Source organism: Carassius auratus, chromosome 27 (assembly GCF_003368295.1).
Source record: "Carassius auratus strain Wakin chromosome 27, ASM336829v1, whole genome shotgun sequence".
Lineage (NCBI taxonomy): Eukaryota > Metazoa > Chordata > Actinopteri > Cypriniformes > Cyprinidae > Carassius > Carassius auratus.
This window is the reverse complement of record NC_039269.1, coordinates 22,488,039-22,501,344: the sequence shown is the minus strand read 5'-3', so window position 1 is coordinate 22,501,344 and position 13,306 is coordinate 22,488,039. Positions and strand designations below refer to the sequence as shown.

The window sequence follows — 13,306 nt, the reverse complement described above, 5'->3', positions numbered from 1 at the left end:
TGAGGCCAGGTCCTCTGAACTAACCGCTTTAGTGATCACTGGGTTGGGCTTGCATCTGCCGGCCTCCTGCCCAGCCTTTTGGAAGGCCCTATGCTGTCGCACCTGCTGGCTAATCTTTTCTCGACTCTCTTGCTGTCCTGAGACACGGAAGCTGGGCTGCTGGTGCTTCCTGTGATGTAAATGCTTGGCGACCTGTTCTCTAATAGGGGGAAGCATTCTAGTGGGGTCTGAGGGGCTCCGGTGAGGGACGTGACGCTGACGGGATGGGGATGAGGAGGATGAGGAAGGCTTGTGGTTGATGGGTTGGCTCTGTTTCAAGGGCCGGCCATGGACCTGAAACAGTGAGTCAAGAGTTTTTTGTTAAACACAGTTAAGTTTGTTTAAAACATCTGGGCCAAGTGCATACTACAAGACTGAAACTCAGATTGCTTTTTACACTGAGGTCTCAAAGTCTCACCAACGTCCAACACGTCACCAAATATATTCCAGTTCCATGTTTGTGGACAAGAATCAAATGTAGTGTTAAAAGTGCATTCAGTAGTTCTTTAGCTAGAGTTAGTGTTGCTATTCTTTGTGTACTTTAACAACCAATACTGTTAGACACTGCCATCTTTCAACGTGGATCAGCATGATTACACAATTATTTTTTTTGTGTAAACTACTCTATAAATCTTACCACTATCACTAATCTGTCCAATAAAAAAATTACTCCTACTCAGGATTTTCTCTGTCATCAAATCTTTCCATGTTGTGAATGTCTTGCCAATATTTATTCTAGTTTTTCCAAATATGTCAGTCTGTCTGTCTTCAGACCTTCACTTCTTTATCCATATAATTACTGATTGTTCTATTTTCTATGCTGGTAAAGCATGATGTGTGTTACATTGTCTAAGTTTTGTTCTTCACATTACCAAACAATGCCAATGTGCATGAGGATTCTGTCCGGCATTTAGTAAAACACAGTGGATCATGAGTAAGAAATAAATACATAAATAAATTATTAGCACCAAACTATTGAATGCACCTTTAATTTGTGTGCTTTTGTGTAAAAACAAATTTTGAGATCTGTGATTACTAATTTATGCAACAACCTTCTGTTTTGTAGTGTGCGCTTGGCCTAGTAAAGCAAAAATAAAACCATAACACTGTAGCGAATGTAGTTCAAAAGAAAGACTCCAGACTGCTTCACAAAGACATTAAATACGGTTTCCTTCAGTTTATATATAGTGTTCTAAATGGACTGTGGTGGTCTTTTTGCTGACATGCTAGGATAAAACAAGAGAGTTAATCTGTCCAGTTTCATTTTGCTGACTCAGCATCAAGTATTGTTGGACTTTCAGTAAAAGTTTCCAGGCTGGTGACCCTGAAAAATGTGCTGGAAAACATTTCTGCAGTGCAACACTATGTCTTAACCAGATGCAATGTGTTTCCAGTGACAAGCATTTTGTCTGTCTGCACAGAATGTGTAACAGTGGAGGATGCCAAGCCAATCAGAAAATATTTGATGTTAAATGTACAGTTATTAGCATTATGCTTTTGGACTAATCTGATTTTACTGTTAGGTTAGAGAGTGTGCCCTGGTACTTGTTGCTTATCATGGTCACAGCTGGTCAGGACAAAAAAACAAAAACAAATAAAACAAACACAGGTTTACGGTTCACATCATCGCATCATCCATGGAGTAAGTAACACTGTGACGCTGGAAAAAAGGACAAATTCGGTCTAATTTCAGTTTTACCCACCTCTTTGGCCCAGGCAGGTTTATCACTTGGGTTGACTGGATCTTTATAATGATAGAGTTGCTTCTTCTCTGCAGGTCTGGAGTCTTGCTGTTGCTGCTGCTGCTGTTGTTGAAGAGAGACAAGGTAAGCCCTCTCTTGATGGAGCTGTCTCTGCAGTCTCTCTGCCTGTCTCTGTTCCTCCACTTGTTTACGTTTATACTCCTGAAGACACAGAGAGATTATGATAATTATATATATACTTTTTTTTTTTTTTGTGCAAAACATTGACAAGGGCCATGCAATTGCAAGGACTTTAACACAGTACCACAAAAGCGCAATGACCGTACACTGGCACACAAACACAATCAAAACATGCATGTGCTGGATCAATTATATGTAGCTCAAGACAAATGGGAAAATACAAATCCATTCCAGGCATAGTTCTGCCTCAATGGCAGAAATCTGGGATGGTGCTGTAGATGGAAAAAAAGACGCAAGTACCACTCTTCTCGAGAATGGAGCTACCGGGAACATAAAATCCTCAAGCGCAGCTTTTCACTCTTTTATCATTCTCTTTTCTCCTTTGTCTCCCTAGTGGCTTAGGTGGAAAGCACTTTTTTTTTTTTTTGCATCATCCTGGCCTGCTCTAAACGTCAAAACCAAGATAAAAGAAAGAAAGGAAAGACCTGCTAAGGTCCACATCTCTCCCAGTTTCACATAAAATGCATTATTGCAAGTGGGATTTCACAGGAAGGATTAAGAATTATCTATCTATCTATCTATCTATCTATCTATATATATATATATATATCTATATATATATATATATATAAAAATAATAATAATATTTGCTCCGCTGTCATTTGCCTGTCAGCTATAAATTAATTGTCTGTATTGTTTAGACGGTCTATTTGCTGGTGCTAATATAATGTGTAGTGAAGATGAATATATCATCATGAATAAACATGATGTAATGTACATTAATGTTAAAGACATTAAAATCTCTCTCTATACAGTTGCCATATGCTGTACAAACAGTTGCAGAGTAGTTAGCACAGTTGTGTTCCTAACAGTTGGAGTCATGCTGCTCAGATGGGAAATTCAGTTTCAAGTCCAGCTTTCAACATAACTTAAATCTCACTCCTCAACACCGTTACCAAGTCAAAAACTACATTCCAGTTCTTATAAATGGTGTAATTTCTCATATATTACAAGGACAAGCAAAAATAAAATAAAAAAAAAACACTTAATTTTAATACTTCAAAGCAAAATATAACAGAATTGTGATTCTACATGCAAGGAGGCCAAAAGATTAACAGCTAGATATGGGTCAGCACAGAAGCGGGTCGGGGGAGGAGGCACAGGGTTCAGGGGTACAGCAAGGCTAGTGTCTTCTCTCTGTTACCAGTAGGAGCGCCTGCTCTTGCAAAAGCTGTTGCTGCAGGATCTCGAGCTGTCTCTGTTCCTCTTCCAACTGACGACGAATATACTCCTACAGACCAGTCGCAACGCAAGAGATGGAAAGACAGGAAAAAAAAATAAACAGAAAAAACGAGTTTATCATAGTTTGTACAGGATCTGGAGTAAAAGTGTGACAGGACAAGACCACAGAAGATGAATAAGTGTGAGATCGATAGAACAGCAAAATGAAAATGGACAGCTATCAAACTAGATATCCAACTAGAACCATAGCTAATTCGCTAGAACGACAGCTGTTAGAATGATAGCTAGAACCTTATAGACAAAACAATATCTAGCTAAACCTATAGAGCCATATATAAAACTCTGTTTAGAACAACAGCTAATTAGCTAGCCAGCTAACTAGTGAGATGAAATGATCGACAGAACAACAGCTAACTAGCTATTAAACATATATTGGAAAAAGACAAAGCTATGGTAGATAACAAGATAAAACAATAGCAAAAATGACAGCTAGATACAAAGACAGCTAACTACATTGAAACACAGCTAGGTAAAACAATAGCTAGCCATCTAGAACCATAACAGCTATAGCTAACTGAAACCATAGATAGAACAGTAGCTAGAGCAACAGCAAGCTAGCTAGCTAGTTAAATAAAACCATAGTAAGAATGATAGCAACATTATAATAGCTAGTTAGACAGAAGGATAGCTAGTTAAGAAGAATGAACATTACTAAAATTTGCCATGGTTTTAATACAAGTAAAAAAAGAACCATATTTTAACCATGGTATTTGTAGTAAAACTGTGGTTATACTTTAAAAACATGGTTGCAACACTTTAGTTAAAGATCATGTACACAAATTAATGAAGTGGTGTAGACCCGTGGAATGCGTGGGAGAGAAGAGAAAGAACAGAGCTGATAGTGTGATGAGCGAAGAGCGGGTGTAAACGTGTGAAGAGAGAGAAAGAGCACAATGCGAGTTTGTACATCAGCACACCTGAAACAGTGTGCCTGAGAGAACAAGAAAGGTGGGAGAGGATACTGATAGTGAGAGCAGAGAGAGGGGAGTGTAATCACTGTGTTCTCAAGAGCAACTGTGAGATGATGATGATGATGGAAAAATCTCTTCAGCTCGAGTGGTGTGTGAGCAAGCACGCAGGTCAGAGCTCTGGAAAACAGCGGCCATTAACAGATCCCTTCTTAGAAACGTACCGACAGCTCTGAAAGGTAATTAACATCACCCACACGAATGAAAGAGAGATATTCTCTTCTATTTATCAAGTCAGTGACTCAGCCTTCCCTTCATACATCATGAGATGTGTGGGGGAATGGTTCAAGGTCATGCGGCCGCACACACACACATCCCAGTTAAGGATGTTAGATGGTCAATCTTCCTGGAGTAGATAAAGAGAAAAGCAAGGGTGCCGTGCGCTCATTTCCCACATCTTATCTGGCTCTCCACAGAACCTCTTCGTTATGGAGCCATTCACAGGGTTACTTTAACAACAATTAACTTCCATTAATTGAGTGTGTAATTGGTTTCCAGTTGTGTCATCGGAACAGTGCTGTGTGTGTACCTGCTCCCTTTCGGCCTGTCTCCTCTCCTCCTCTCGACGGAGCTGCTCCTCATAGCGATGTCTCTGATCCCTCTCCAGCTTCTTCCTGAGCTCACGCTCATGCCGCTGTTGCTGAGAGACACACACACACACAATCATGCAGCTGAATATCGGTCTTTACACAGCAACAGTGTAAAAGCATTTTTCCTTCCACGTCCTCAGCGAGACTCCAATAAGACTCTGTTGGAGTGTGTCGTTTGTTAATGTGTGATGCTATTGGGATGCAACATTCAGTCAGACCAGCTGATGTCCTCCATTATCCGCATCAGTAGGTTAGAGCTTGGTGATATGACAAACATTTATTTCAGACCTCAATATTTATCAGCCTTTTGATGTCAGTGTATCTCAATATGCATGTATTTGCTCTGAAAGGGTATATATATATATACACACACACACACACATACATAACATACATATATATGTGTAAGCATGTATGTATGCATGTATGTATATATGTATTTCTAAGCACAGATAAAATCTACAATACAATTTTATATATAAATGTTACTTAATATTTTTAAAAATGAAAAACTACCAACAAGGAATATCTGACTAAAACATATTTGAGCAACAAATGAAGTGGAAAGTTTGATTCAATGAAACTGTAGGGTCGATTAATTTACGTAAATCAATTCAAACAGCCCAAGACAAAACACGTCTTCGCTATACCATAACCCATTTTTATAACCATTATTTTTAGTATTAAGAATTATGTACAGCATTATTTACAGTATTTAATTCTAACAGTAATTTTATTCTTAATTTCCAAACAAATTGCATTCAAATCACTGTAACTGTCACAATATTGTTGAATAAAACCAGCAAAATCACTGTGAATATTCTGCAGTTATATAATACATTACCAGGCCCTAGTAGTCGTATTTCAAGAATAGAATTTGCAAAAAAAATCTAGCTTATCATTAGCATGCTAGATTTCCTCTCCCACAATGCACTTAAATCCAGTGTTTCTTAAAATAACCCTTGGCCTCAAGCTACACCGAGCCTGGTGTTAAAGTCATCACTCTCTGTAGGAGAGGAATGCTGGTCTGCATGTGTGTGTAACTGCTAATCTGGATGTTCTCTATATAAATACTGAAGACCTATGTGAGCAAATACAGAGAGCCTCAATTAGCAGATGTATATTTAAAAAAGTTATTTTCATATGAGCTCAGAGCAGCTGAAGTTATGCCGTGAGACTACTGCTGGTGTAAACCTTGGCGGTCATGGTAAACACACTGTGGCTTGCGCGCACACACACACACACACACGATGACGTACCTCTTCTAATCGGCGCCTCTGTTCTTTTTGTTCCTCGATGCGTTTCTGTCTCTCTGCCAGTAGCTGGTGCTTGTGTCCCTCGTTCTGCTGCTGTTCCAGCTGCTGTCTGCGCAGGGCCTCTGATCGTTCCTTATTGGCCAGCTGCAGCCGTAAGAAATCCCGCCTCAGAGTGGACTCTCCGGGTATGTTAATGATGGAGCTGCATTGAGATGGATGAATGAAGGAATCAGTTTGTCTTATATACCCACATGCACACATCCAATCCAACACATCATGCGGGATGTACCTGGGCTCTCCCATGTCGTTTTCCTCCTCCTCTTCTTCACTCCCGCTGTACTCGTACTCCGTCTCATCTGCAAGTGTGAAAATGTCCTGCAGTCACATTTCAGACATGCAAAACCCTCCCTGATGGGCTCCCTGTCAGGTGCCTTGACATTCTGTGTCCTTAAAGCATCTGTCTGCTTTTAAAGTGCCAATATTCCATGATTTTGCAGCTTTTCCCTGAAGTGCGCTTATGATGTTCAAGGATTCTAGCACCAGCCACAAATATAATTTAGGTTTTAAATGAATATTTTTTTTTCACCCTCTCTCTCTGTCACACAAACTGTACTATTGTACCTTTAAGGGACAAACCATATTTAATAGAATATCTGACAAGTGGCACCTCCAGCAAATCAATGTAGAACAAACACTTTTTTTTTTTTTTTTTAGCAAAGCATTTCCCAAAAATAACTTAAGGTTAAGAGTATTTAAAAAGATTGTTAAAAATGAGGACAAATTATATGAATACTGACTGGTTGTGTCGAAATATATTCGTTAATAAATACTGTGAAACCTATTTATAATATATTTGGTTTAATATTTTGTTCTATATTTTCATTGTGAAAGTTTGTGGGGGAAAATGCATCAAAACATGTTTTGGGGCCATTGTATACATTAGCTTTCAAAGTCTGGACTCAGTAAGAATTGTAAATGTTTTTGAAAGAACCAAGGATATATTTATCTGATCAAAAATACAACATATGTTATAAATGTTATAAAATATTATAATTCTATTTTGTAAAATGATATGATGGAAAAGCTGAATTTTCAGCAGCTATTACCCAAGTATTTCCTTCAGAAATCATTATAATACGTTAATTTGCTGTGCAAAAAAATATTTCTTATTATTATTATCATAGCTGAAAACACTAGAATGTGATACTTTTTTTTAAGGATTATGATGAATAGAAAGAAAGCAGCATTTAAAAAAAAATTATATCAATAAGTATGTTTTACAATATGTTTATACAATGTGTATATATTTGTAATATTTAAAAATACAAACAGTCACTGATTTACTAAAATGCTTTGGTTTAGGTCTAAAGTTTCTTCATATAGCGCTCTTCTTAATATTTATAACCACACAGCAAAATCCTTCATTTTCGATCAGCAATTTAAAGGGCTATATAGGGGGAAAAGAAAAGCCAAATGGAAAATGGAGAATGGGAGTCATGTGTTAAGTGATAAATGCTAAATGTCAGCAGAGATGGAGCATCTGGTGAGGGCATTTTCCCAGCTGTGTGCATCTTTATGGTAGCTCATTTGTTTTAGTGTGTTCAACAAAGACAAAACGGGGTATGTCTGATTTGACATGTTAATATATAAAGCGGATCAGGTTGCTCACCTTTCTCGCCTCTCTTCTTCTTGGTGCGGTCGATGTGGTCCTTGAGCTGAATGCGGATCTGTCTCTCGTTGGGCAGTTCTCGGATAAAGGGATGTTTGATGAGATGCTCTGTGCTGGGCCTCTGGTTGTGGTTTTTCACCAGACAGCTCTCAATGAATGACTGGAACTTTTTAGACCTGCAGATATGAGGAAGAGCTTAAGGGGAAAGCTGCAGGCTGATCCCTCTCTTTATTTTTGGCTTCTTGTTTTGTCAAGCTGTCTGGCAAGAGCGAATGTGTTTACAAGTTTAGGAATCATGTACATTTTGCTGTTAACAAGCAAAAACCTGTATGTCTGGTGTTACAAGCAACCCTTCTCAGGGCGTTTGCACTCAAATGAGCTGACTTTCTGATTAAAAGTAGATGGGACAGAGTGCTTGTTTGGTCTTGCAGAAGCTCTGGATGGGGGTCTGTCTTTGTGACCTCTGTGAACAAAGAGAGGGGCACTCACCACTTCTTGGACTTGAGCCTGGGAGCCGGGCTTCTAGGGATCAGAAACAGGGCTCTCATTGGGTGCATATCACAAAGAGCTGTGGGGGGAGAGAAGAGAATGTTAACACTGGATGTTTTGTACTGTCCAGCAGATCTCAGCCTAGATTTTAGAAATAGACAGGACAAAATACCCATTTGTTGAGTTTGTGCCCAAACATAAAATCAGATAGCATATTTTGTTTATTATCTCTTGAATGCTTCATTCTGTTTGGACAGTGATCAGGACCATGACAAGAAGCAATATATGTATGGCTTATATATTAATATCCTTTACATACAATAAAGACCTGCTCTTGTCAGAAAGCATTTTATTGTGTATTGCACTCACACAATGACGCTAGAAAGCGTGCGTAGAAAGCTGGCTACTAAAGGCTTTATTCACACTGCAGTTAAACATGGATCAAATTGGATTTTCCCCACTCACATGTGACACCAATCGTGTGCCGGTTTACCCTTGGGGTGAAAAATGCACAGCCAAAAACAAAGCAAAGCACAAAAAAAAAAAACTTTATCCAATTTCTTAACCATTTAAACTGTACTGACATTAGCACTCAAATATTGAGACCCTTGTTTTGTACAGTGACAACGCATGTCAGAATGCAAATTCTAATGCTTAAATTGAGTGCATAAATTCTAATTTAATTATATGATGGTATTTGCTGATGATGTTAGGATGAATATTCCAGGGTGGGGTGTTTAACACATCTAGGCCAGTTTCGCAGCATTGCCTGTTTAGACAAGTGCATGATATGAGTCATATTTAAAAGTCGTGTGAACACTGTCAAAGCATGTAGTTCTGATAATAGATTCTGTAAGCACTTTTCTTGGGCTGACACTAAAAATACATCTATATCTCATATGCGCTGCATTAGTTCCCAGCACGCCTCACTATGAAACTGCTCACAAACAATATCAAGCATCAACAAGAGGTTAAAAACTCAATTTTCAACATGTTTGTGAAGTCCAGCAGCTCGCTTTCAACAAATCAACCAAATATGAAGCTAATACCAACTCTGGAACAGGATTGTGCGGCTTGAATAGACGCAGATGGCCAGTATCAGACTACATGGGCAGGTGCGAGCGGGTTCCCAGCACAGAACGGTCGCGGTTTGAGGATACAATGTCTTTCAGCCTGGCAGCAGGGATGGCAAGCTCATTCCAATCTAGAGGACGGTCGAGCTTAGTGAGTTTGTCCAGCAATGTCACTTTTGGCCACAGATCTGTTGCTACATACCGAGGGCCAATATGCCAGTGCCAACAAAAATACATGCTCAAACACACACACACACACATTTCCATTTGTCGTCAGCAGTCACAACGGTGAGTCATCTCTCCAATGGTCTACATACAAAAAAGAAAAGGAGGCAGATTTGTCCTCAAGTGCACCGCCCAGCAGCTTTCTGTCCCCTGACCAAAGCAGTACCACCCTGCCAGGGCACCTTCCTACAGGATTATTCCCCTCTCCGGCCAGGACAAGATCAGTACAGTCTGCCTGCCCTTTTGCCTATCCGTCACTGCTCAGCCATCTGTGAGACAGCCTTCCACTGAGAGCGGCTAATGTGGCTTGTCCAAACTCTGACCGCGTGGAAGGTCTTACATATCTAACAGATGCAAGGAAGAGGTCTGTGACATTCACATAGGTTTCAGCCAATGTCATAATGCGACGCAACTAAACATACGGCAACTTTTTATATGCGCTGGCTTGCATCCATCAAGTTTCAAAATGAAGGTACATTTATTTGCAAAGTATTTAATTCACTGTAGGCACTGCTTCAGGGTTAAGTCATTCCTTTGTTGTTGTTGTTAAACTTCCACAAAGTGAGGATTCTGCTCTGATGAACTTGAGAAATTAAGTAACCCTCTCCTGATAGACCTTTGGATGGTGTACACCTTTATGAAAACATAAATCCCAATATACACAAAGCAGTGAACCATGTTACTCACGTGGGGCTCCTTCCGCCATCTCAATGGCTGTGATTCCCAATGACCACAGGTCACTCTGAAACACAAGAGAGGAAAACTCACGTGAGATGGGACTTTTTTTGTTTGTTTGCCCCTTAAAATGGTGTAAAATTGGTCTGTCCCATCTAAGAGGTCTTGATCTTTTGAATGTAAAGTGCCAACAGATTTGCAAACAAGATGGTTGAAATTTATATCTGCTATTCATTCAAGAGCTATTTAATTCATTCTGACACTGGGATAAAACAGTTGGTTTCAGAGCTACAATGATTCGCCCATCCCAGATTCACATCTTTGTTTCTCTCTACACACAAATGTAACCACAGGTGCGAAAATAACAAACAGGTGTGATAACCTTTCATTTCTCTTCCATGGAAGTCTGGCTGCCTGACAGTTTCACTGAAACGGCTGTCAGTAACCAATTAAAGAGTCTGATGGATTCTATTGAAACCTGTTGAGTGATTTTACATTACATTTCAAAACAATAAGATGAGTTAAAGTTCCACCCTTCTATCATCTGTCCCTTCTTCAGAGGGAAGACAGACTCACGCCTGCTGATGCCCTCTTTTATTCCAAGGCACTGCCCAAGAACAGTTAGATGAACTAGTCTGTAACACAAGTAACCTAGCTCGAAAAGTAGCTAGCTTCAAACGCATCAAAAGTCTGTATTCTCTATAAAAACCTCAGAGCTCTTGACATTTTTGACCGCAATCAATCAACTGAAATCACACAACAAATGGAAATGTTCTAATACAAAATCAAAGGAGATGTGGTGATAAAAGCTAAAAAAAAAAAAAAAAAAAAAAAACTTAACTAGCAACCCTTTCTTACTTAATGTTTATTATTTAATATCCATTTAATTAGTAACAGGATTGAATTACAAATCTTAAGATGAACAGAAAACAAAACCGCTCATATATTAATAATAATTCATTTTTCTGAAAATCCTCTTGCTGAGAATTTGAAATAGGAAAATGAGATTTCGAAAAGAACAAACCTAATACAGTACAGGCTTTTATCAGTGGTGCTGAGCATTATGTCTATGACAAGTAGGTAATTTGATATGCCAATATAAATGCCATGCAGCAGAGAGTAAAACCACTGCACAAAGATGACATTTCATTCTGCAATAAAATCACTTTCTTTCTTTACATTTGTCTGAGCTTTGAGCTAAACCAGGGATGAATTTTTAAACATACATTGACATGGACTAGAGTCTAATTCTAAAGAGAAACAAGCCAATATTTCTTTTGACAGGAAAGGGGAGGATGATGGCGTGTCCTGTTATAGTGACATTATCAACGCTGCCAGCTGCAGCACAGATCACTGTATTAGTGTGAGTGACTTGTGGATAACGGTGACTAAATTATTACCAAGGCGAGCTTATTCGATTTTGATTGCATATGCTCACGTGTGTATTGAGTAAATTGAGAAGCCGTGATCAATACTCTCCTCCCGGTGAAATCACTGCAGACCAATTTGAAACGAGAGCGCTCTGCTGTTTTGCTGTTATAGAGTAGAATTGTCATTGGCTGCAGCAGCACAGCAACAACCAAAATGTATTTGTATGTGTTTTCTCACAACCTGATTATCACTTCAAGACCATGTACTGAAGAGTCTCATGTGTCAAAGATTATATATTTCTGAGAAAGGCGAGCTCACCTTATAGTCATATGTGGCATCTGGATTCTCATCACATGCGATGACCTCTGGTGCCATCCAGTAAGGAGTGCCAATGAAAGTGTTCCTCCGGCTCACGGTGCGATCTAGCTGTGCACTCACACCAAAGTCCACTGGGGTGCAGATGAAATAGATGGAGAGGAAAACAGCTTGATTAGTTTTAAGCAAATGCTGAGAGCTACAGAGGTACAACATGTAGGTCTAACTGCATTTGATATTTAACAGGAATGAAAACAAGCCTGAGAGGGATTGAAGTACAGTGCATTCAATGGACTGTACTGCTATTTAAAAACAAACTGATTGTTCAGCTTACAAAAGTTACCCTCCCCCCAAAACAATCAGTAGTTGTGGAAATTACGAGATCTAAGACCTTTATAAAACGTTTGCCATTGTAAACACTATAATCTGTCCCTCACAGCCTCATTTGCATCAGTGTAAGATTCGACATGGCATCTAACCTGATTAGGGTCTATAGGCCATGATGCAATTACTTCTCTACCACTGTGAGCAAACGAAGTAGAGACAGCACCTAAAGTACAATGGAGGCCCTTGTTTCAAAGTTATTCAACAGTTATTTTAGTGTAATGTCATATACTAACCAGATGTGATCCAATAAAGTGATAAAGATTTAGTTCTGACAAGTGGAAGATATCATGGTGTGGTCACATTTACTGTTGCTGTGTGAAAATTTGAAGACAAAATACAATAATTTCAACTGAATTGTGAATTTTCCACATGGGGCAAAAAAGTTCCCCACATAGAATTTATTCATGTTAAAGTTCACTTGAATTTGCTGCATTGAGTGGTGTTTTATGTATCGCTATTCTATTGCGAAATTGGTTTGCCAAAATTCTCTAAGTTGACCACAATTTCACCAGTCGAAAAATGTCCAGTAATTAAAAGTATTTGATGTTTAATGTCTGCATGAAATCAAAGTTGACTTTATACTTTACTAGCGCATCATTGCTATAGTCTTGATGTGAAAAATTAATCTATGCAAGTTAAGCAGCTGAATTTTTTTTTATTTGTAATCTTGAATCAAAATCTCAACTCTGCTTCTGCTCTGGAGCTGCATTCCTTTTCTGATGACTGCTTGGGCAGAATACCCTTAAACACACCCCTCCAAACGATAGGATGCTATGAGTGAGAGATTAGAGGAGGAGCATTTGTCTGTCATTAATTACTCACCCTCATGTCGTTCCAAAGACCTTTGTTTACCTTCAGAATACAAATATAGATATTTTTGATCAAATCCAAGGGCTTTCTGACTCTGTACAGACAGCAATGGAACTCCCTCACTGAAGGGCCCAAAAGGTAGTAAGGACATTGTTAAAATAGTCCATGTGATATCCATGGTTATCCAATACTATGTGTACATTCTTTTTCAGAGATGAATGAAGGTCTTACGGGTTTGGAATGACATGAGGGTG

At 39.0% G+C, this 13,306-nt stretch overlaps 1 protein-coding gene across 7 annotated transcripts in view; it reads right to left on the bottom strand.

Annotated features, from left to right (window-relative positions):
* tnika (TRAF2 and NCK interacting kinase a) overlaps positions 1-13,306 on the bottom strand; it is an 86,625-nt gene that overhangs the window by 17,154 nt on the left and 56,165 nt on the right. For 2 of the 7 annotated variants that reach the window (XM_026206688.1, XM_026206689.1), the window contains exons 7-16: positions 11,859-11,989; positions 10,182-10,236; positions 8,197-8,275; positions 7,708-7,883; positions 6,328-6,394; positions 6,042-6,240; positions 4,722-4,832; positions 3,127-3,213; positions 1,743-1,943; positions 25-333 (exon numbers count right to left, since the gene is read on the bottom strand). In XM_026206688.1, coding sequence (XP_026062473.1) covers positions 25-333; positions 1,743-1,943; positions 3,127-3,213; positions 4,722-4,832; positions 6,042-6,240; positions 6,328-6,394; positions 7,708-7,883; positions 8,197-8,275; positions 10,182-10,236; positions 11,859-11,989 — 1,415 coding nt within the window. The remainder of the gene's footprint in view (positions 1-24; positions 334-1,742; positions 1,944-3,126; positions 3,214-4,721; positions 4,833-6,041; positions 6,241-6,327; positions 6,395-7,707; positions 7,884-8,196; positions 8,276-10,181; positions 10,237-11,858; positions 11,990-13,306) is intronic. The other 5 variants (XM_026206692.1, XM_026206693.1, XM_026206694.1 and 2 more) reach the window with 3 other exon arrangements.